The sequence below is a fragment of the Balaenoptera physalus genome (genome assembly GCF_965194825.1).
Source record: "Balaenoptera physalus genome assembly, chromosome: 13".
Taxonomy (NCBI): domain Eukaryota; kingdom Metazoa; phylum Chordata; class Mammalia; order Artiodactyla; family Balaenopteridae; genus Balaenoptera; species Balaenoptera physalus.
Window position 1 is genome coordinate 38365519 of NC_138892.1, and position 25922 is coordinate 38391440.

The following is a 25922-nucleotide window of genomic DNA, read 5'->3' on the forward strand; positions in this document are numbered from 1 at the left end:
GGGATGACTGTGGTTTCTGGGAAGGGCACAAAAGGCACACACATTTGGCATTCAAATAGTTATTAGCATCAATCATTGTTTCAGTAAGAAGCATAACATCTGCAAAAAGGAACCAAAAATGCATCACTGAATTACTTTTTGAGAGAAATATCCTTCCACCATAGGCAAACAAATCTATTTTTTTGAAGTATCAAGGTACCAACTGCCACCTTTGCCAGTCTCTTTGTGATAAGATGTTCCTATTAAACATCCCACGAACAGTCTTATCTTCACAATCAATGTGCCTCCCCACTCTGAGAATTCCCTCTCACTCTTCTCTCTTCTGTTCTTTCTTTTCATGAGCATCCAGACCTATGAGATTTCTCACCCCTATGAACACATGAAGATAGGTGAGCATATAAAGTAGAAGGTAGCGTATATCTGTTCTTTTCAATCAATTTCCTCTTATATTTCTTTCATTCCTCCGTAGTATGAAACAGGTGTTATACACACAACAAGGGCTTAATCTTTATCTATCATCCATCTGTCTATCTATCTATCTTTATATAAACAAATGAATTCTCATATCGGTTCCCTGTAGGAAGTATTACCTAACAAAAATAACCGCTCAGTGTATTTTCAGGAAACTTTTTAGATGCTTTATAGTTTAGAAATTTAGATACTGTAAAACTTAAAGATTTTCAAAACCCTACCCTCCTGTACTCACAAAAAACACCAAGTGAAGCGGTGACTTCACAGGGCAGATGTGAGAAAATGGAAAATGAAGTAGACATGGTTACTGCCAACATGAGGCAACATCACACACCTTCTACCCCAATATTGGACTTCTGAGACACTGAACTGTATTCTCACATTCTGTCAGGCAGAAAATGCTGTTACCAGTGGGATCCGCTGCCCAGCTGGGATTGCCCATTTCCTCTATGTCTGGCCTACCCATAGGTCCTCCCTTGCTAGGTCTTCTTTTTGTAATATTTTAAGATGGAGGAAAAAAGGCTACATCAGCGTTTCTGGACCCCTTGTAATTTCATAAAATGCATGCGAAAGCATTTTGTAACCTGAAAAAAAAAACCCCAAAACTACAGAGATGCTGCTATATTGTTGCTGTTGCTGTTGTTACTATTACTGTTCATCACTAAACCTGCAGGAAGGCAGCAAGCTGAAGCAGATGATCCCGTCAGGTCCTTTTACCTGATTTTTCTATGTTAATCTTTCTAATGAACCTTGTATATAATTTCACTTTATCTGTTTGTTTTAATTGTTAATATTTTTATAACAAGTGTAAAAATCATCATTAAACATTGAAATACAATGTGAATATGGCAACCACTAAAAATCATTTATTTAGCAGCATTTACAGGATGCTGAGGGTAAACAAATGAAGAGGACGCTGAGAAGAAATGACAAATCAAAAGCCAACATGGGCCACAAGAGGAAACACTAATGAGTGAAGCTGACTATACTCAAAATATACAACTAGAACAATAAACCTGACAGAGATGCATTCCGCTTGCATATTAAGTAAGAAATAATTTTCAGTTGTTTCCCCAAAAATGTACCACAATATAGAGTTCTTTCTGTGTTTCATGGGGATATTCTTTTAACAGACGCTTGGGTATAAGAAAATACCTCCCTACAATAAGAATAAAAAGGCCACTGTGATAATAAATGGCAACTAACATTCAGGCTGTACTGGGGACAACAGAGAGTGGTGCGGTCTGAGATAAATTTGAATGCACACACCAGGTCGAGTGGCAGCAGTTGTTCCTTAGTTCCACAGATACACAGACACACAGAAATCCTGATCCAAATCCGTAAACACAAAACACTGCCCATACGAAGAACAATGCATACAGAAGGGCATATTGTTAAAGAAGTGTCTCATCCGTTTTATCTACCCCAAATCTAAGATTCTGGTTCACCAGCATCCACGCACTGCCTCTTCACAATAGAGACTTCTGAGTGTTTGCAATAATAATCCAAATGAGTTAGTACTTAGTGTATCGAATGTGAGCTGAGTTTCCTGGTGGCCTAGAATGTACCTAATTGAGTGTGTGCACGTGAGACCAAGAGTTTAGCATTTTCTGGTAAGGGTGTTACTGGAGAGAAAAGGAAATCTTACACTTCCCAGAAGTTGGTTAAGTTTGCAATCTCCATTCTTAAAAGAAGATGGCCTGATAATCTGTGTTTTCTCTTACTTCCTGAAAAAAATTTGGTACTAGCAGTTAGTAACATATAGATTATATTCTTATAATTAATTAAAGCCTAGAGGATTACAAGTAGAGGTAGCCATCCTCCAAAATAAGTAAACAAATAAATAATAAGCTTTAAGGATACCAGCTTTCTCAGCTGTTGCACAAAACTTTAAATATCTGCATACATTTTCTGAAGAACAGGGACAGTAGGGATTTTTATATCATCTGTGAGAAAGGTCTGCATAAGTTTGGATATACCTATAGACCTTGGGAATTAAGTATAACATAGCAAGGGTATATCCAGGAAGAGATTACAGAATAGGAAGGAGAAATCCAAGGCCAAACACAGTATTAAAGAGGGACCAAGGAAAAAAAAGACCATGAACAAAAATAACCAAATCACAACTGTATGAGAACCAGGATAGTATGTGAGGGGCCTCCAGAGCAGAGTTTTAATAATGACTGAGCGTTCAACAAGGTCAAGTGAAGTGCAAATTTTGTTTGAAAGCGGATTCAACAGAGGTCATGGAACTTAGTGACTGAGATGCTGTGAATCTCCCCCAGGATCGCCATTTCTGCAGAGTGGAGCCGAAAGAACTGGAGTGATCAAGGAGTAAGCAGGAAAGTAAGTGCAGGCAGTAAGGTTAGACTATACTTTTTAAAAGTTTGCAGGTGACTGGAAGGAGAGATGTACGTCAGGGTTTAATGCAGAGGCAGGCTGATTTAGGATGGGGAAGAGTTGAGCAGAGTAGCCAATGGAGAGAGGGTGGAGATTTGAGAGTTAGAGAAGAAAACACCAGAAGAATTATTTGATCATCTAATTTATTTATTCATTCATGGATGCATGCATTAACTCATGCACTTTCTTTATTCAGTCAAGTATTTGTTGAGTGCTTGGTATTCCTAAAATCACTGTGTTAGACATTAATGGAAAGAATATATAAACTATTATTATCTGAGATGCGTGGAGATCCTGGAATATTGTATATTTACAAGAAATTTAGTAATTTTTAGAATACATATAGGGAGAAAGACTGTAATGAATGATGTCCACTCCATTAAATTAATGACATAACATCAAAATGTAAACATTTAAGATATTTGTCAGGCAAGTTTTACAGCAGATGGTTAAATCCTATACTGCCAGGAACTCTTGGAAGGGAAGTTTTTATCACCAGCCAAGGTATGCACCTGCTGCAAATGGCATATGTGTCTGGTCCCAAGTCATTTTTGAGATGCCCCTAGAAAACTTCTTCATTATCCCCAAGTCTAACTGAGGAACAGGCTGGAAAGCAAGATATGAAATCACAATTGGTAATTAGTAGGATAAAATAAGAGAATGCTATCCATTCTTCACTAATAAAGTCTGGTGTCTAAAAATTCAGATGTTATTTCAATATTGAAAAGAGACTCTAAAGAAGGTACCTTGGAAAATGCCATTTATTGGTCCTAAAGAAAAGCAGAAAAGAAAAGGGAGTTCCAGAATTGGAAGTGTGTACATATATATATATAGTTGCTTTATATATATATTATTGCTATATATATATATATATATATATATATATGTACTTCATATATATATGAAGTAAAACATGTGAGAAGAGAAGCAATAGTCTCCAGAAAGAAGTTAGGTGTATATGAACTAGAGCAGAATTTTTTTGCAGTATTTGAAATTAACGCTTTTCTTGTTGCTAACCTAATGATTTTTCTATATTAAATGCAGGTTTTCCTTCTGGAATAGTGAGTGCACTGGGGCTCTACTTCTAAAGTTCTAGAAAAAATACTTTTTTTTTCTGTAGTTACAATAACATAAAAATTCATTGGACTGGCAGAAGGAAGGAAATTTTCTGAAAATACTAAGAAATATGTCGGGAAATGCCTATCCTCATCCTTCAAATACAAGACCAAATGTTACCACCCTGTGATACCTTTCCTAACTCTTCCCAAACAGAGTGAGAAGGTGAGTTTTGTTACAAACTATCCAATTGTGAATGAGGAGTTTCTCTTAGAGAAAATCCTTTCCAAAGAGAACATTCTTAAGCGGTAAGAGAAATAACTGAGGCAGCAGTAATGTGGGGTGTGTGTGTGTGTGTGTGTGTGTGTGTGTGTGTGTGTGTGTGTGTGTGTGTGTTGAGGGGGAGGTATCATAGAGAAATCCTTAAATAGCTAATGAAGGAAGAGCATGTCCATCACTGTAGAAGGTAAACATCCCTGATCAATCTGAAATAAAACTCCTAGATGCCTCCAACCCCAGATAAAGGATGATCTGTACTCACTGCTCCATCAGGAATCCCCATTTGCAACACAAATACTGTAAATTGAAGACAAAACTCCTGTTCCCTAGAGAATTCTGGAGTTAGATCCCAACTTTGCACTCCCAGTATTTCCTACAAGGTCTTTAGGCTCTACTTGTGATTTTCCTACGAAGCTACTTTTCATCTCCCCAGAAGAGACTGATTAGGCCATAATTTCTTGCTCTCTGGGCAGACAAACAACTGGGTTAGAAATGTGAGTTCTAGCTGTGTAACTACTAATGATGTTCAGATTCCCATGTCGAAAATGAGATAATATCTGTCCCACTGCCTACCGCACAGTGTTGTAAGGCTAATAAAAGATCATACTAAAATCTGCATAGGAGATTTAGAAAGGAATGGGATTACAATTACATGACATCCTTGGTTTATTCAAAGGATACACTGGTGAAGGAAAGCCGTACTGATCCTCTCCCAAACAGCAGCACAATAAGTGACCAAATCACTCCTGCAAAACTATAAGGATGTGAACAAACATCATTAAGGACCAAGTGTTCAATAACTGCAGGCTGAGAAATCGGCAGGCACCAGAGTACAAGCCGCTTAGACAAGGCCATCCAGCTCCCTGGCACCCCATCACTGCCTGCAGGGCACAGGCCAGCGGGACACAGCAGGAGGCAGACAAGCTGCACTTCCAACAGCAACAACCATGTCTGGTCAGGGAAAAATGTGTGCCCACGAATCAGGAAGAGTCAGAGACCTATGGCTTTAACAACAGTGAGCACTGTGGTACTGAGGAAGGCACTGCAGTTAACCTTTTCTCTCATGCCCTGCACGGTGTTGCCTGGAAATTACTGACTCATATTTCTGCACTTTGAAGCTCTGGTTGCAATTACAGAAGCACCTTCTAAAATTCATGAACATTTTGTATTCATAGCAATTCAGGTATCATAACTTTCCCACAAAATTAACTGCCTGGCGTAAGTTTCAAAATCAAAAGAATTTTCTACCATGCAGGCATGCAGTTTTCTCTTCTACTAGAAAGATAAATCCTTTGAAAGCAAGTAATCTACAAGAACTGCAAGACTGATGTTTATTACATCCTAGGGTCTACAGTAGTTTAGGAATCACTTAAATGTCTACCTTCTAGTTTAGGGATCCCCAGAGGAGGAAAACAGAGATTTCTAGAAAGCCTTAACAAAGGAGTTAAAAGAGCTGAAGTGGATCAAGAGGTTTTATCAAAATTACCACATATCATTATTTCTGGTTTGGGGATGAGTCATCTTAACATGATAAACTGAATCATTATGCTTAGTACCTTGCAAAACTTAGAAATATGATTATAGCTTCAGATTTTAAAGAAACTGCCAGAGAAAGATAGTTTCAAATGTTATTTATACTACTTGTAATAGATTTTACAGTGAAACAAGAAGCTATAACTGTATTTACAAAAAACAAACAAATTTGGGATTAAAACAGTGAGATGTAATATTTTTGCTGACTTACTTTAATGTAGTTTGAACCCCATACATTTCAAATATTCTACGCAGCTTTTTCCCTCTATTCTTTCTAATCACTACAGGTATAATTAGTGAACATAAGTAGCATTAGGGAATATTTTTCTTTCAAAGAATATTCCACTTAATTATTATACAAGTAATAAAGAAAAGCATGGGCATGAATAATGGAGAAGAATGGACATCTATCTCTGGCTGGCGGTCTCTCCCCACGGTAGCTTTTAATGCCAGCTCCGTTTTAAGCCTCTTAGGGACCGAGTCATTCTTATTATTGATGGCCTCACCTCATATCCATGCAAAGATAGTATAATATAGCAATACAGCATATAAACTAGAACTTTTTCTGAAAAAGAAAAGGTTATATTTTTGCTTTTGAAATCATACGGCAAGAAGCCACACCTATAGTTTACCATTGGTTATTATTTCTTAGCAATCACTGTACATACTCAGGAATCATGGGAAGTAAGAAAATACAACCTAAAAATTGTTTGCAAATAAAATGAAAAATTTATGAAGACTAAATTGACAATGAAATTGTTAAGATGTTAAAGTTTATAGATTTTCAATTAAATATATATCCATTTTGATTATAAATTTTTCAAGTTTCTTAAACATTAGAATTTCAGATATTTTGTAAACCCTGGAAACCATATATAATCTCTCATCAAACACCTTTAAAAGTCCACCAAGTGGTTCTGGGGACTCAGGTAGCTGGTCCCTGGAAAGGACCCTGGTTTTCAGATGACAGACCTTTAGAATATGGTCTACATGGAAAAAATCATTCTCTTCTCAAATTACACACTGCTTTTTTAAACCTCGGTAATTTTTATTAAGGCAAGAAGGTGTGCTTTTTCCCTTCCCTTAATTCAATTAAACATATATCTATTATGTTCTCTTAAAAAGCATTCATCAGCCATTTTCCATTCTGGATGAATGATGTGTGTCCCTTCAGAGCATACAGAATAGCTATAGATGGATACAAGCAAGTCTTCCTGATTAAATACAAAAACATCCTATGCATACTGCGAGCAGCTATTGGGATGCATGAAATATTTTCAGGTCAATGAGTTAGACTGGAATGGCTACTGGAGATGAGGGTTTCAAAAGGAAATCCTTGCTCTAACAGATAAAAATGAGTTCCTGGAATAAGGTTTCAAGACTGTTCTATTACAAAAAGAGAGATCTTGGTGGTAACGTTTTTTCCTCATTATTTCTACCTTACTTTTTGAATATAATTATATATACATAATATTTTCAAATACTTAGTTTCACTGTTAACTTAAGGGATGAATCAAAGTCCACTGCATGTCATAATATATTGTATCATCAAATAATTTATAATGAAATCTCAGAATCTGAGATCTGTACAATAACATTGCCTGTTTAGGAATAGAGAGGGAAGAAAATCTTTCTGAATTGGCGACAACCTAAAGCACAGAATGTTTTAAGGCAATAAATAGTTCTGTTATTTTCAAGTACTTGAAGTAACACTAATGGCTATGAGAAAAAAATTGTAGTTTATGTGCTTTATTATTTCTGAATGGATGTGGCGTGAGGCCACTGATAATTAGAGTGACAGGATGCATGACGGGTTTAAAACTCTACTGGCATCAAATGCCACCTTTGGGATCTTGCAAACATTGCTTTATGAAATAGATGACTCACTTAGAGTTAGGGGTTATATAAAATGCAAGCTGCTAGAGTGCTTTTAAAAGCTCTCACAAACCATGTGCTTCCCTAAGCTAGTTAAGCATCCATCCACAATCTTGTTCAGATTAATCATTTAGCAAGCCTTCCTCTTGTCCCCAACAATTTTCCCCCTCACAGGTAAGATTTCAATCAGCTCTATGTTAATATGGATTCTGATTCAGAAAAATATGAATAGAAATGGTATATTCAGTATTAATTTTTCCATTTGCCAGCAACATCTTAAAATTTAAATTAAAAAAAGTAATAAAGTGTTCACATGTTTACTGATAACAATAAAAATCTGAGAAGAAATATACATAAAGTGCATCTCCTCTACTAGCCTTTTATAAGGTTAAAGTATCCCTACTTGAAAAAATACATTATTTTTAAAATAACTATTTTTCATTTAATTTTCAAAGAACTTAAAATGTTTTATTAACCTGAGTAAAATCTTATACCAATCTGAGAATGCCAAGTAATAAGAATTCTTTTAAATAAATAGGAAAATAAAACTTTTTTAAAACCACATGCAATGTTCTTTATTCAAAACAGCTCATTCTGGCAAATTCTACTACTTAAGGCATATCAGTAGAGATGCCAATATCATGCTAATCAGAAGCAATAAAGCTACCTGTATCAATTATTAAAATGTCACATACTGTGTGTCTCCAGCTTAATCAACTTCCAATTCAGCTTCTGCTAGCTTAACAATTTTAAAGTCCTGATTTAATGAAAGTACGTTTGAATATTTTTACTACAAATTTTAGCACTTTGTCTATCAAATGAACAATGATAAAAACTGCTAGCAAGAAATTGTGGTACTTGATGAGTCAGGGATTATATATTGTACTATTATCTAACCCAGTAATTACACTTTTAGAAATTTATTCAGTACTATTGTCATTATCAGAAAAGAAGACAACACAAAAAGGATGTTCAATACTGCATTGTTTATAATCATAAATATTCAAAAAAGACTAAGAGGGCTAGAAAGGGAATAAACATTTTTAAAAGGCAGAGTAAAATTTAAAATGCTTGCGAGACAGGGTTAAGGAAAAACAAGAATACATGAGAATAAACCAAGTTGTTCCAACAACCTAAAATGCATTTCAAAAAGTGGAAAGTCATATATATTACAAAATTAACACTGTATTACTGAAGGGTCAGAGTACAGAAACTTTATTTACTTCTTTATATTTTTGGTACTTAAGTTACTTTTATCATCTATGCATTACTCGTATAATCAGAAATATTTTTTAAAAGATGCAAGATTTATCTTTTTACAAGTCCTATCTAAATTGGTTCCACTTTATGGGGCTTCCATGTTAAAATTACAACAGCTGGCATTGAGTATTCTCAAACAATTTACAAGCTTTTTCTGGAACCTCTTCACTAGTAATATCATTGCAGCCACTCTATTTTTTTCTTAATTTTACATACCAATTCTTGCTCTTTTAAACAGTAGCACTGAAAATTTTGCTTACTTTACCACAATGTTTCCTAAACACCGAGCCTTCAGTTTTTGCATGTTGTCATCCAAAATCATAACTGCAAAGTAAAATATAAAAAAATAAATAAATAAGTAAATAATTGAATAAAAACACATAAACTTAAGGCTTAAATGTTTCCGAATTTTCTATATGCAGCTTCCCAAAACTCTAGCTTTAAAAAGGCATCCTTTAATTCCTGTAAGACCACAAACATACATAAATAAGCAAAAATGAAAATTTAAAGTGTACATGTTTTTAATTTTTAATTAGATAATGAATTTTTGCTCAGAATCACCCTTAAATAAAGACATAGTATTTCAAATACACTGGTAATTTTTAAATCTACGTTTATATCCATTCAAACATACCCCTCCATTCTGTCAAAAATATTAAAAATATGTTCAGCTTTTCAAAAATTAAAGGATATAAAGTGTTAAAACACAGACAAAACATATTTCAAGCAATAAAAATAAAGAATTTAAAAGCCTGGCAAACTCCTTTTTCTGATTTAAGGCTTAATATCCACTTATGATCTTTAAGGTCAATTTAACCTTCCCAAATATTATCCCAGTGTGTTCTATGCTACACTGTTAAAATCCTGAAGGATTTCAAGAGACCAAAGCTTGTATCCACATGCAGTCATCTTTAGTACAAACTAGAGTAAGGATATATCATCATGTTTTAAGCTTTAATAGATCCTTTATGTGGCTTCATCCATCCAGGTTATTCTACTGAAAAATGCTATAAGAAAAGAAGAACATTATCCCCAGAAAAAGTTAATTGCTCCTGTGTGTTCCCAGAGCACTTTGTTTCAAAATTCTATTCTGACAATTATTAACGGTGTAGCTATCTGTCCCTCACTAGATGTGAGCTCATTAAGGGTGAAGCCATGATAATTCATCTTTGTCTCCCCAAATCCCAGTACGGTGGCCAATTTACTACGTGCCCTGGAACACATTCTTGCTCTATTACCCCTCCCATTTCCCTGTCTAAAAAGTGGAAAAAATTCCCTTCTCATAGTGTTGTACAATAATTACTTGAAAAAAAATATAGTGATAACCTTGTGTAAGATACTCAATGAATGTGAAATTAAGTATTACATTATTTTGAATGTTTTTCACACAAAAATGATTTTCTTTCCTTTCCCAAAAGGATATGGCTTTTTAAAAGTATAATATTAAATGTTACATTATACTTTTGAATCTCTGAATAACCATAAAAATCATGCGTCATAAAGTCATTATTTCCTTGGTTATAAATACTTTAGTTCTAGCGTTTAAGCTGTGCTGTCTGTAAGCCAATGGCTTTCAGACAATGAGAAACATCTGTACTGAAATTCCATGAGGCATCAAAGCTTTAACTCCTTCTTACAGCTGGATATGAAAATGGTACTGAAACACTGACAGGGAACATAGTTAACATCTCCCACAGTCATCAGCCCCTAAAAATGGTTCAACACAAAAGCAATTTTTCTAATAAAAGGAGTAGGGATGCCAGAACTGTTCAAAGGGAAGATTTCATAAAGCTGCATTCACCCTTCCATGCCTGGAGAAGTCACTGACTTCACAGAGTATCTATTTTTGCCCTTAAAAAAAAATCGTACATGTCTTTTTATAAATATATCTGCTAGGTTAAACCAAATGATCCTTAACCGGTCATTGTTCTAGAAGGAAAATGTAATATTTTTACATCAGAGAAGCAAAAACACATCTCTAAATTTTGTAATTTACATGCAAATACAAACTGTATGCAGGAATTGTATTCTGTTCCTGGATGCTGGGTTTAAGCTAAATTGTGCGACCTTATGCAAATAACGTAACTTCCGTACCTCATTTTCCTTGTCTGTAAAATGAATGTGTAAGACTAAATCAAGTCAGCCCCTCTGGCTTCTCTGAAATATCAATGACACTACTAGCTAAGACTTAGTTCAGTCTTTCTACCAGCAGGTGCTATGTTACTGCTTCACTGTGTTCCATCAGCAACCCTATGAAGCATATAGCATTATTATTCCCATTTAGAAATAAGGAAGCTGAATGTTTGATTTGTGTAACAATGTATAACTTAAACAAGTCACCTTGTATAAGACATACAACTAGGAGGTGAAATCCAGGGGATTATTGAACTATTATAATCACTACCAATAATTTTAAAACAAATATGGAAAAGATAGTGTTTCTCATTGTCACATACTGCCAGCAAGGATGAAATTATTTTTCTTTTTAGAATCCGTACTCTTTATATTCATTTTTTTTAGCCAACAAGGTTCAAAAGCTTTATAATCACTTCTACATTAAAAGATAGCATATATAATGGGAAAAACTGCAGCTTTTATAACAGAAACAAACAAACAAAATAAAACATAATGGTTTGCATTGTCTTCAGGACCTAACGAGCTGTGTTACCTTAGGAAAGTTATTTAGTCTCTCTGGGCACCAGCTAACTCATCTCTAAAATGGGAATAATATTGGTAAATTAAATATACCTCAGCATTAGTTGAAAAGATGTATGCAAAGTACTTGGCACCTAGCATGTATTCCATAAGTGTTAATCTCGCATACATATGCTTAACTTGCCTTATATTATGACAATCATTTAGAACATGTCCTTAGAAGTCAATAATCTTACTTTTGATCAAATTGGCTAATAACAAAAGTTATCACAAAAAGTTAGACATTTTTAATACAAGGCATTCACTCAATCAAATACTTATTAAGCACCTAGTATGTTTCAAGCAATATGATTCACACTAAATACAGAAAAATACCAAATTTATTAACATTACATATTTCAAGTAATCAGGGTAATTTCTCACCATTGTATCCTGGAACACTTTTTCCTGCTTGCCCTGGAGGAGGTGTTTTAGAATTACCTAATCCAATGCATGATGCTGTAATTGGGGAACCAGTCTCTGGAGAAATAAATATTATTTATCATTTAATATTTCAACTTGAGATCATGACGTCTCTTCAGTGCCTGCACTGCCCCCTCCCTCCACAGAATTTCACTGCATGACGAATAGATAAATAGTGCAAATGTACTATTTAAAAATGAAACAAGTCCAGTAATTTATACGATATTGACATTTTTAAAATTTAAGGACACAAATTTAGAATAATATATATAGTAGTGGTTCTTTTAAAGACAAGAAAGGCCTCTCTAGTGTTTTCAGCTGTGGATCAGAAGGCATGAAGACTGGAGAATTACGTGACTGTGACAGTTTTACAAAATATGTTAAAAACTGAAAAATCTCTAGAAAAGATGCTTTCTTTTAACTCATCTAAAGCTATTTTATCAGGGTAAATAACAGCAATGGGCAAAATATTTCTGTTATTTATAGTTTAGTCTCTGGAACAGGTAACATGAAGATTTTTTAAAATATATGATCAGGATCATATTCTAATTTTTTAAGATCTACATTTGCCTAGAGACCTTGCATCTAAAACTGAATTTACCAATGCTTTATCAAATTTCGCTTAAACCTGTTGCTCCTGGACTTCTGAAGGCCCAAAACCTAGGAAGGAAGCTATTTATCTTATGCTGATCATTTCCTCAAGACCAGAGACTTATTCACAATTAGCCTTCATTGATTAACAAAAATGTTACATTTGTCTTCTCTGTCTCAAGTTGTAACTCAGAATAACAGCAGCTATTACATAATAATCATAAGTTCTGAAACTGATAATTTTCTATAAAAGAATGCATTCGTTATTATTGGCAAATACAAGTTTGGAGTTACCAGAATATTTTGAATATGAGATTTGTCTCTATGGAGGGTAAGATAAGAGGGTACTGATTGTAAAAAGTTTCAGAACTACTGGCTTAATATTATACACTTAAATGTACACCTACATACACCCAAGGGATTAACTGCCAAACCATTCAGATCCAAAGTAATCCAAAATATTAAAAACTTCTATCTTCCTAAGGACTCAGAATGTATTTCTTCCACTCTGGTCTCCACCATGATTTATCATATATTTGTATCACTTTAGAATGATGGGAAGAATTTATTACTGTTCTTTGCCTTCCAGAGTAGTTCAGTTTATTATTCACGTTTTGATGGCGTCTCAGCTGGTATCAATAACAGAAGATGAACTCTCGAACTTTAAAACCCAGCTCCTGAGTGACAGTCCAGTGCCTAAGGTGCTAAGCCAGATGGTCACCGCTGAGGAGAAGCAGCGAGTCACCGGAGAAGACATTGCTGATGTTAGACAAAGAATTCTCAAATATTTTCATATCATGACAAAAAATCGGGAGGTATTTTATGACATGGCATTCTATCAGCTGTGAGCATTCTCCCTACAGCACCATCAAAGCATGGGAAGAAATCCACAGGTTTGGAAATTTAGCAGCATTTTTCCCTTTGCCTTTTGGAAAACGTCTGAGTACCTATCTCAGCTACCCTGCAAGAGCAGTGAGGTAAGAGCAGTGGTGATGACAGGTAGCAACCCTGCAGAGTGAGGTGCTGAAAGGAAGGTACTCTGACATAACAAGGTGACAAGAAGAACAGAAGCTACTAAGACACATGAGGAAAGGCGATATCCCCTTCAAGAGGCTGCCCCTCCCCCTCCCACCCTGGTGAGAAGCAGCTTCTGAAGTCAATCTGCTATTTTTAAAGCATATCTTGTCAAGTTTAGGTGATCAGTAGGGGCACTCCGATCATCTGAAGTTCAAACTCTTGACACTTCTCAAGCCCGTAAGGCCTCTCAGCCGCTTGTCACCAGATAGCTCTAGAACGTACAAATGTACCTTCCAGTGGCTCTAATACCTAGCAATGGTTCTAGTATCTGCTGCTTAAAAGAAAAACAAAAACCCCACAACAACAAAACTCTAACTGCACCCTGCTTCATCTCATCTCAGTGTGGATTCTTACAAAAGACATGGGCACTCTGTTCTTCTGATAACTGGGAGGAAGGGAGTGTGGGAAAAGGAAGGGAGAATAAAACCTACTCTTAAATAAAGACACAAGAAACTGAAGCGCTGCCAGTATCTACTGCCTAAGTTGACATTATACATCCTTCCTGAGATTCTTAAGCATCTCTTCATAGTGATTACATATTCATAACCTTTAACCTTCAGCTGTTTTGTTGTAGTTTATGATTGTAAAGCAACTATGAAAAGCATATTTTTCTATATGATTATTTTGACTGAATTTTAAGGGCAATGAAAAGTATTATCCATTCAGTTACTTCAAGAAGATAATAGAAGTTTATACTTTGAACATTAATAATTTGAGCATCTTGTTGTCTTTATTTTGCGCAGGGGCCATGCTCATCTTCTCTATATCGTTCCAATTTTAGTATATGTGCCGCCAAAGTGAGCACTTACTGACTTTATTTTGATATTCATTTAGAGCATTAAAAATGAACTGTTGGTAGTGACATGCAAAGGATACAGTCAGACAAAATGATAGTTCCTAGGAATCTAAGTATAATAAGGAGCCACAGTTAGGACAAAAGTGGGATGAGAAAGACCATAATGGTCGTTACAGAGACTTTGGTTTTCTCTCTTTATACCCCTGAACGTCCCAAGACCCAAGAACTGATCAATCTGCACCGTAGGCACACAGATGCATGCTCACACATTCATGCACACAGACTGTATAACCACCCTGGCTTCCCAGCAGGTCCACATGCAGAACAGGCTTCCAGTTAGGGAAAGCCCCAGGCATGCTGCAGTCCTTAATCAAGCTCCAAAGGACTCCCAAAGCCCCATTTCAAAGACGTTCTAAAAACATCTGCTTCACACTGCCCAGGCTATAATTAACTGGCTAGCAGTTATCTAAGCAGACAGGAAATCCAGATGTCACATTTTGACTGGGAAATAGCTACACTGAACAAACCAGAACATTCTCTTTGAAGAAAAGAATTGGACACTTCATTTGGAGAAATCTTTCCAAAGAGGTCCAACCTTAGAAAGACAATGCTCAGCAATTCACCAGCATAATTTCCTTAGATAAGAGACAACCAGGAAGAAGATGGCAGGAAATTGAGGGCTGTGAAGAATACGTTACCTTGGTATGTTTTATATTCACACTTCATAAGAAGCTAATACAGACATTTCACTATTATTTTAGTGTTTTTACTGCCGCACTCCACCTTACTGCATTAGTGAGCTGTTACCTAAATGAATTTTCCTTAAAACTTCTGAAGGAAGAAAAGGAGAGAGAACTAATAAACATAATTTTTTCAAACATGAATTATGCCATGTACCATGTGCTAAGTGCTTTTTGTTTATATTATTGCATTTAATCCAACTATAAGCTGATAGGGAGAAAAGGAAATATTATTTTAACAGATGAAAAGTACTAAGGCCTAACATAGAAAAATTAAACCATTTGTCCTGGTTCGCATAGTTCTTTCAGAGCAGGAGAAGAATGGCATAGATAAGTGTGCCACTCATGAGGTTCCCATGTAGAATACAGAGGAGAGAAGAAAATAGAGCTCACCCAGACTGCATCCCAGCAGAGGAAGAAAAACCTTTGTGACACGGAGTGAGTGCAGTCTCTCATACTTGCAAATGGAAGTAATGGTGGTAGTACCACTTATTAGCAAACATTTATTGAGCAGCTATTATGTGCTAGGTGCTGTCATTAGAACTGGGGATAGAGCAATAAACAAGTGACCAAAATCCCTGCCTTCGTGGAGCTCACATTTTAACTGGGGAAACAAACAATAATAACATTCAAAAGTCTAACACACAGCATGTCAAAGAGTGATAACCACTAAGAACATAAAGAAAGCACAGATAGGATATGAGAATAGGATATGAGATGCGATGGGAAGGGATTGCAATTTTAAACTGGGTAGCCAGAAAAAAACTCCCTGAGAAGTGACATTTGAGTAAAGACTTGAAAGAAGTGAGGACATGTGCCTTATACATATCTGGGGACAAAGAATCCAGGAGAAAGGAACTGCAAGTGCAAAGGTACCAAGGTAGGTTTATTCCTAGAGTATTTGAGGAACAGTGAGGCAGCCATTGTGACTGAAGCAGAACAAATGAAGAAAGTATTAACAGGAAATGAAGTCAGAGAGGTAGTGAGGAGACAGCTCACGTAAAACTACTTCAAAGTCCTCTTAAAACCTTAAGTTTTTAGTCTGAGTGATGTTGCGAGCTAGTGTGGACCTTTAAACAAAGAAGTTAATGAATCACAACAATGCAAATAGAATTTACTTAAATATTTGGGCATCATGTAGGTTTTATGATCAGGTTTATTTAATTTGGGGTTTTGAGAGAGACGTGGGAGAAAGTGATGGACAGATGGGAGCTGTTTTAGGATGGCTGGTTAATAACAGAGATTCCTGTGGCTTTCTGAACAGCAGGAATCAATTCACTAGATTGACAGAAAGACTAGAGCTCAGTTAGGTGGTAGATGGGAGACAGATTGCCCATACAAGCCAAAGACAATCACTTTTGTTATATAAGTGTTAGTGTTTCTACAAATCAATACAGCATTTCTGAAAGGCAAGTTGGCAGTTCTTATAAAAAGTCTTAAAAATGGCAATCTTTCTAAAAACTCTTAAAGGTTGAGCATAGCCTCTAACTCAGTTGTTCCACTTTAAGGGCTATACACAAGGAAATATTTGTAAGAGCTCACAAATATTAAGCATCAAGGATGTTTACCACAGTATTGTTTATACTAGAGTTTAAAAGATTGTCCAAAAAAATCGGAATTATTCCATATTAAGGAGTAATGCAAAACCAAACACCATAGGAAAATGTCTAGTGATAGGAAATAATTCTCACAAAATATTGTTTAGATAAATGTTGTAAAACAAAATGCACAATGTGATTTAATTTTTTAATAAATAATATACATTGGGCAAAAATATACATCTTGGCAAGATACACATTCAAATATTAACAGAATTTCCTAACACCATTTCTGAATGGTGAGCAAAGGAGAAATTACATTGAAGAGTCCAAAGGCTACATCCACAACCTTGAAATCTCTCCACAGTGGTGGATTAAAGGTGGGTGCAATTTGTTTAATACTTCTTCTACCGTCTTGTGATGGCTTTGAGTAACAGAAAAGAGTGAAAGTGATGCTTTGTCAGTTTATAGGCACAGGCCTTAAGAAATTCAGAACACTGTCTCAGGAACCCGTGAGGCGCCATGTAACATGGTCCACTACTCTGAGCCCGCCAAGCTAAAAATGCCACTTGCAAGCGTTCCGGACAACAGTCCTAGCTGAGTCCAGCCTTCCAGCAGTCCCAGGCATGAGAGTGAAGCCATTTTGGAGCCTCCAGACCAGCTCATTCACCACACAATCCTCTCTCAGTTGTCTCAATCAACAGTACTTGGAGCACAAAATCCCTAGCTGATCTCTACTCATATCTTTGATCCATAAAATCATGAGATATGGTGGTTATTTTTAGCCACTAGGTTTTAGGGTAAATATTTTTTACACAGCAATAGATACTTGGAACACTTTACATTAAGAATATTACAAAATTTTTCAAAAAAGAATTGTGCATGTAATTATATGAAAACACTGTCCTAGCCTGCAGTTGAAATCAGGTTCTTCTTGTGTGCTCTGAGAATCATTTGTATCAGCAGGACCAAAGTCTAATCCCTGACATTTTGTGCTTAGGAAATGTTTTCTGACTAGTAAATACATACTTACATAATTTTAGGCTCTGACTCCCATTATTGAGATCAGTGTTCTTAAAAAATAAGTAGCAGATCACACAATGCAATCCCAAAATGAACAAGAGAGCAAGAGAAATAGAGGACTCAGGAAAGAGAAAAAAACTGTTATGTTACTGTGGCAATTCTGTTACAATCTTTTTCTTATTCCAAGAATGCTATTCAAAGGTCAGTCCTTTAACAAATATTTATTGAACATACCCAACTTTCTTAATGCATTTCTTTTGGGGAGAAGAGAGTGTTAAAGATGGAAAGACAAGCCTAACAGAAATAGAAGTTATGTGCAAAGTTGAGACGTTAGACCACCAAGGACTGACTGCAAGTTATTTACCAGAGCAAAGCTTGCAGGGCTGGTGTGGGTGGGGGGTGGACCAGGGGTGAAAGAAGAGAAATAATAAGGAACAAAATGAGAGGGGAGGAAAAAAGGCAGATCGCAAAGTGTTAAGAAATTTGGATATTATTCTGGGAACACTGGGGGACTCAGGGAGTTGTAGCAGAGGAGATTTGTTCAGAATGGCATTTTAGAAAAAGCTCTTCAGTTGCAAACTGGAGCACTAAATTGAGAAACCCAACCCAGTGCAAGAAATCAGTTAGATGTTGGTGGTCTGATGCAGGTGAGTGGCAGTGGAAGATAAGACCAAGTTGGAGTTACACTCAGAATCAAAAGGCCTTGCTGATGGTTTGGATATAGGGACAGGGCAAGAGGGAGAAATCCAGGACAACCCCCAGGGTTTTGGCTTATAGATGAAAGACAACACAGAAAGAAGAGTAGATGTGAGTGAGGGCTAAGAGGAAGAACATTATGGCAGGTTCAGCTCTATAAATAAGAGCTCCTGCTGAATCTGGAAATCTGTCATTGTGCTCCCACCGTGGTTCTAGAAACACTACATTTAAGCAATATGTATTTTAGATGTTGGTGGCCCATGCAGAGAGCTAAAGTCCTGGAAAGAAATCAATTCAGTGGCACAGGGCCCTTGAGTCATATTACTCACAGCATCATGATGGGCACAGAAGCAATTTGTAAAGAAACCATTCTCTACACCTCTAAATCTATACTGTGAGCTATAAATAACTTGCATGGTGGTAGCAGAAAGAAAGTAGAAACAGTGAGATGTACACCAGTGAAAGAAGATCAATTTAATCTTTTGTGTTCACGAGACGGTACGATTACATTTTAAAATACTTGATTCAACGCAGCCTACCTTTTGGTACTGGAAGCAAACCATTAATTCAAGCTGTGAGACACTGGTCTTATCCTACTCTCTTACCAGCACACTGCCTCTAACCTTAGAGAAACTCATAAATAACCTGCAGTTGAATTAGATTAAAAATGCTGTATTAATGAAGGCCTAAGATAAAACATAAGAAGAAAGGGCTCTGATCAACACAGAACAATGACAGTTCTGGTGCTAATCTTAACTAGCTAATTGACACTGGGAAATTAAATTCTCTATGATTAATATTTTCATTTATAAATTGAGCTCTTATGTTCTAAGTTTTCTTGAGTCTGGACTATCTACAGACCAGGATGCTAAAGATGGCCTTTGTATTCATGAAGGATTATTCACAGAAAGGAAAGGAAAGGAAAAGAAAAATGTTTATTGAATGTTACTATAGGCCAGGAACTTGCTGCATTGTTCATACACATTTCACTTCATTTCAAGCTTTCTACAAGCCTGTGAGCAAACACATGTGCACTAGATTAGAGACTTGCAAGCGGCTACAGAGTAAGTGGCCAAACCAGGATTTAAACAGTCTTATTGGGATTCAGTATCACTTTTTACTACCCACATTGCTTTTCCAAGGAGAATAGTCACCTGTTGTTTTCTAATTAGAATGGACAGCAAAAGAGGAATTGGGAACTACTACTTTATGGGGCCAAAGGGCCCACAGTGCAGAGAATTACATGCAACAAGGGAAAATCAAATTTCCAGACAATAAGGTTTGTCAAGGGAGGGTTTAGGAACTCTTTTTCTTGTAAAGATCAACAAAAACATGACATATTTTCACTTTTCTAGAGTGTATTAAATGAGATTCTTGCCAAGGGTAGGACAATTAAAATAAATGATATTTCAAAGACTGAACCAACTTTATATGATTAATCAATTTCTTAGTGTTTAGTCTCTTGTCAAAAATTATCACTAATATAATAATGAGCATAAATAGAGATTCTAAAAAGCAATTATATATATCTGAACTACTTCATGTATAGTAATCATATCTGAAAAAAAACACCAACTTGGTGTTCTTCCCACATTAAAATGCTGTAAAGATGAAAATGTCTGATTCAATGGCTGCTATTTGACTTGGGATATTCATTTTCAGATGGAATAATAATTTGTAAACAGTTATTCATTTCAAAAAGAGAAAGCCTCATCAAGCCTAACATTTGACAAAAGGTTATTCCTTCCACAAACCAAATTCACATAGCTTACCTCTAAGCTCCTGCTTCTCAAATTATCAGTAAAAATCACCTACTTTAAACTAACAAAGACTTGCTCCAAATGAGAAAAAAAAAATGCTGTTGCCAGGCAACAAAGATGACATCAAGACATTTTTCCTCTCTCACCAGATGAATACTTTCACAGTCTTACTAGCTGAACATTGCTGACATGACACTGTGTCTATATGACTGCTTTTCCCAATCACAACTTCTCATGCCAAACTATCTACAATTTCTTTCCCATGAATGAAAAAAAGAGATGAGTTTATTTTTGACCATTCTGTTGAGAAAAACAAAACTCATCAGACAATAGTGATTCATTCATATTACTAAAGACTCTTTACATTCTACTATTTGAAAGCATCATAGGGTATATTCTGGACGAGCCAGTTCATGGGGTAGTGGCACTGCCTATCCAGTCTAACCCTGAGCTCCACAGTGTGTATTTCAAAAGTCTACTTCAATCCACCGTCTTTGAAAATGCAGGCCTATACTTTAACCAAACCCTACCACCACAGCCCGAATTTGATGGGCTCAGAAAATATTAAGTAAAACCCAGAAAGCAGGGAATGACAGTTGAAAAGTAAAACCTAGGAAGGCAGCATTTGGTTGTATATATAGAAATATTTTACTTCAAGATCTGCAACCAAAGGAATGTATGCTAGTGGCTATTGGCACCCAAACCACTGAGAACAGATTTTTGAATAATTAAAGATAGAGTCATCAAGACAAAGTCACCAAGAAGATACTTTCCTCGCTGTACTGTCAGCCATACAGAGCTTTTTATCCCTTAGCCCTAGGAAGCCATTTTGCAGGAAAACGTACAGGATTTTGCATGGGGCACAAGCTAGGTATGCTGAAGATGGAAGAAAGTCACACATCTAGCACATAGGTGTAACATGCTTTAAAGAAAGGCAGAAATAACAAGAGTCATAAAACTCCCAATGTGGAATTCCAGGGATGAAGAGAATACCCTGTCACGGACTACACTCAGAACTACACACTGACAGACTGAAATTCCTCTTCAGTAAGTATATCAGTTCAGATGCCTGAAAGTGGAAAGTGTGAAAGTGCAAGGGTAACCAAGGAAGAGGACGATCCAGAAAAAAATGTGGCTTAAACTTTGACACACTACCTATCAAGTCTCAAATCACATTCAGTCTACCCAGGAGGAACGAGACAGTCCTATATTTGAGCCTGTATCATTTCTCATACAGATCTCTGGTTAGGATAACTGTTATTAAACTATAATGAATTATTCCATTTTGTGGTTTTGATTCTTGTAAATAAAAAATATTGCTGCCTTTAAAAAATCCTGGGCTAATGGATCTTCTCCAGACACACCTAAGGATAAGGACTGAATTTGGTCAGCTTAACCAATTTTTGTGGGTTAGAACTCTTGTCCCAGTTGTCTATCCTCAGGAAGTATATCCTACCAAACAGTGCAAAAATAAGGAGTATCAGGTCAAGTAGCCTTGACACATTTTAATAATATGGTATTAGGATGTGTGTGCCTTTAGGATCAATGATTTTGATTTAAGAACCAGCATGACAGAAGTTTGCTGGAGCCTGTGGGTCCATTTTAGTATTTAGGCTATATATAGAATATAGTTACTTCAGAACTAGCAATTGCAACTAAAACTGCAGCAGTTCAATCAAACAGGGAGAGAAATGCTGTGATTACTTCAAGATATAAGAACTCAGCAAAGATGGCTCAAGGCAGATAAAGTAAGAGCAATAACTTCAATGGCCACCAATGTCTCAATCTATTAGGAGATTACCATTTTCTCATTGAAATCCCTCCTAGGGGTTTTAAAAATTCTACGAAGAATTTTACTCCTCCAGTAAAGTGATGGAAAACAAACAACAAAATCACCCAGTGCTACTCAAGTTGGTGGTCATTACCTCATTTCAATTACTTCATCACTACAGGGGCGGGGGGCATCACTTAAAACACTTTGACATAAGGTTTGTATCTTCTGATGGAAACCACACAAATTTGTTCTGCTAGCAGGTGGAAAGAATCATTGATTCTTTTGATCTAAACCCTTCACCAAGTTGTCCCTTATAAAAGCTACTGTGGAACTTGAGTATTCTAACTTTGCAGTGGTTATCTTTATTTAAGTGACTGACAGCAAGTAAAAGAATAAAGTGCTTCTACATAAAATTAAATAACATTACAAAGTGGGATGCCAAACTTTTTTGTTGTAGTCATTTCAAAACTAGTGCCATATCTTATAGTAAACAGGAAGGAAAGAGAGAAAAGGAAGGAAAAAGAAAGGGAAGAGAAGGGAAGGCCGGAAGGCAGGAAGGAAAGAAGGAAGGGAAAAAGGAAGGAGGAAACTTCAAAAAGGGATAAGGTCTGCTATGTTTTGGGTTTTAGTATTTGTTTAATTTTTTTTTTTTTTTGTACTAGGTGATTCACTCAAAAGGAAAACAGTTCCTTCATAGGCATCTTAAATCAGAAAAATAATTCTTGCAAAGGACACAATGCACTGCACTGACAGTTCTTTCTTTGTGCTGTTTGATTTCTGGAAAAGCTCATCTTAGTACTAAAAATGATCTATAACAGTACAGTGTTTTATCTAGTGATTGTACAACTGAGGGTAATGAAGTTCTGGCTGTTTATTTCTTTGTACACAAATTATATCTTAAGGGAACAATTATCTATTCTCTTAATTTCCCCTTTTCAAATTATGATTGTAGCACCTCTATTTCTTAACCCCTATTTAAAAAAATGAAAAATTCAGTCAATAATCCAGATGCTTCCAATCATCTTATGGATAAATTACTATGAAGATAAAGCATCTGAGTAAATGACAATTTGTCTATTACCCAGAATTATGAATCAAATATATACAACTCTCCTATATAAACTTAGCAAGACCAATTTCCTTCATGAGAGCATTAAATGTTTACATTATTACAATCCAAACCAAGGGGTTAATGCTTCAGTGGTGTTGAACAGAGACAATTCTTTATTAAAATGCCCCCACAAGGAGTTGATCTGTTCTCTGATTTTCCACAGATTAGCTCTCAATTTAGAATCTTAGGTATTATTTAAATCAGACATCAAAGAGTGTTGATAGTAACAGATCAAAAGAGGATGTTAGTCACTAGAAATCTGTTGTTGCTAATACAAATTTCACTTGGGTAACAAAAACAACATTGTAATATAAATGGATTGACTGCAGAGTGCCTTCTTATAGCCCAAGTCACAGGAACTAATCAATTTTCACCCATACCTTTTAGTTACTTAACATACCCCTTACTAATTCCAAATTACACATCACAGTTTCTTAACAACTCATTTGTACACATATATTAATGTAATCAGAGAGCAAATTCATAAATTATGCATTGTATGGAAGGCTCATAAAAGTGTGTGATTATATAAAATAATATCAATTTCTAAGTCAATAACAAGTAACAGCAACCTTGTAGAAAACTTGAAATTTTAAATAAAGAAAAATATTCCTTTGGGCAAAGCTTAACCTTCCTTCAAATGTTATCAGGTTTTTGCTGATCTACCTCTTGGGGAAGTGCATGACCATCTATTTGATATGTAAAATATTAGGAAATTCATAAACATGCTAGAAATATCAAATTTTTCTTTCTTTTTTCTAAGAGTTAATAATAACCCATAAAGTGCTTGCCTTTCCCCCCATTAATCTGATATCACCTTAAGAAAGGTGAACAGTTGCAAATATTAAACTTGAGTATCACTTTGCAATTATTTAACACAACATACAACTTTGAAAATACTGAATTGATTTCTTCTATGCAAATGAATAAAGATTCTAACTAAATTTTCTGTTAGTAGCAGACACCTGCACCACGTAGGATAAATTTCTTTTATAAAGGACAAAACCACTAACCTAGCTAGCTAGCTAGCTACCTACCTACATACCTATCCCTATGTATGTATTTGTGTACTTCAGTTGGGCAAAATATCAAATGCTGTAAAATTAAATTTGGGGGATGGAAAGAATCCGTCATTATTAGTAGAAATCCACTCTGTTTTAAACAGTAATGAGCAGCCATTCAAAGCACATTGACATAAAGTGTCTACTAATTCCTTCTGAACAACAGGGTCAAAGAAAAGTTGCAAATTCAAGTGGAACTCAGTACCCACGAGAGACCTCTTATGCTTGTTTCTCAGGCTTTAGTGAGCTTTTTTGTAAAGCTGGATGCACTAACTACATACATCTGCACAGGCTATTATGTGCAACGATATCAATAAGAAAAAGTAAAGGAATCATAATTTTATTTATTAATGTGTTGGTTGCCCTCAACAAGCTTTAGCATAGTCACCTTTAAGGGAGCCAGGGGTGGGGAACAGAACTCTTCTGCAAGCATTTGTGTAAGGTCACTGTGCATTGGAAACAAGTTGTATGTTGACCAGGAAAGGAAAACCACCTTGGAAAACCATCTTAAAGCTGATAAAATATTTTCCTCTTTATGTCCAGAAAAATAACTGTTAGAATTTTCTGGATGAATAGGGGATTCATCAAGTCTATAAACACTCTTCCTTGCAAGGCAATAATTCTTCACTTGTTTTTTATGTATTTTACACATAGCACTGCTCTTTCTCCAAATTGAATCTTACCTTTTTTTATTTCCCAAATAGTTACAAATCTGAATTTAGATAAGAAATTTCTCCCTTAGCAAATCAAATTACAGAGAATAGAAACTTTCTTTCTGATTTGCATCTTATTTAAAGAACATGTATTCTGCTCTGATCATTCATGTTATATTTCATATTATAATGAATATAGAAAACACATTTTCTAAAAGAGCAATATCCAAGAAAATATAAAAGTATAATTTATCAGAATCAAAGAGTTCTAAAATATTAAACACTGAACTTCAGTTTTAGTCTCTCACTTGATCTTCTAGATCTTAAAATCAGACCTAATTTTTGCTAGAAATTTTATTAATTTTTTAATCCAAATTTGATGCCTTGCCCAAAATGCTCAGAAGATGGAAATTCTGAAAATACTAACATACAATTGTTGATCTAATTAGTTGAACTGAGTAGGACTGAACTGAAATATATACATAGGAAGGCTGTAAAGGCTCTGATAATTCATAGCTACTTTCAGTGGGCCAAATGGAAGAGCCAACAAAATCACTACATTCGGTGACAAGGAAAACAGATTCCAGGTAAACTACTTACTTTCACATATGTACACAATCATTCCTCAAAAGAAGCAGCAGAAAGTCTTTTTTTATCTGTACCAAAGTTTTAGTCTATCCACTTAATATGACAAGGTGTTTCCCAAGGATCAATTAGTGGGAGGAAAATAGAGAATAAATAAGTAAATAAATAAATTACATATATAATGATAAGCGTTTTGGTGAAAAATACATTTGTCTGTTGAATGCTAGGCAGAAGAGATTTGATTTTATTGATCATAAGAAAAGAGCCAGAGAACCACAGGAAATCCTATAAAAGAAACGGTGCTTTAAAAAAGTACTCCTGCAGCAGTGTGCAGGGTTATAGGAAAGCAGGGAGCACAGAGATGACTGAGGAGGATAATTTAAATCAGATGACAGTGTGGCTGCTGCAGCTCAGAGGCAATGGGAGTACTGAAGATGGGATGAATCCAAAGGGAAATCTGAGATTTAGTGACTCACTGGATATACGAAGCAAAGAGGATGAGAAGCAAAAGTGGTCTTCAGGGCTT

General features: G+C 35.7%; 1 protein-coding gene across 6 annotated transcripts in view; it reads right to left on the bottom strand.

The window, feature by feature from the left end:
• Positions 1-25922, bottom strand: part of ACSS3 (acyl-CoA synthetase short chain family member 3) — a 148239-nt gene that overhangs the window by 17181 nt on the left and 105136 nt on the right. For all 6 annotated transcript variants that reach the window (XM_082418964.1, XM_082418961.1, XM_082418962.1 and 3 more), the window contains 2 exons: positions 11953-12048; positions 9135-9198 (listed from right to left, as the gene is read on the bottom strand). In XM_082418964.1, the coding sequence (XP_082275090.1) occupies positions 9135-9198; positions 11953-12048 (160 nt within the window). The remainder of the gene's footprint in view (positions 1-9134; positions 9199-11952; positions 12049-25922) is intronic.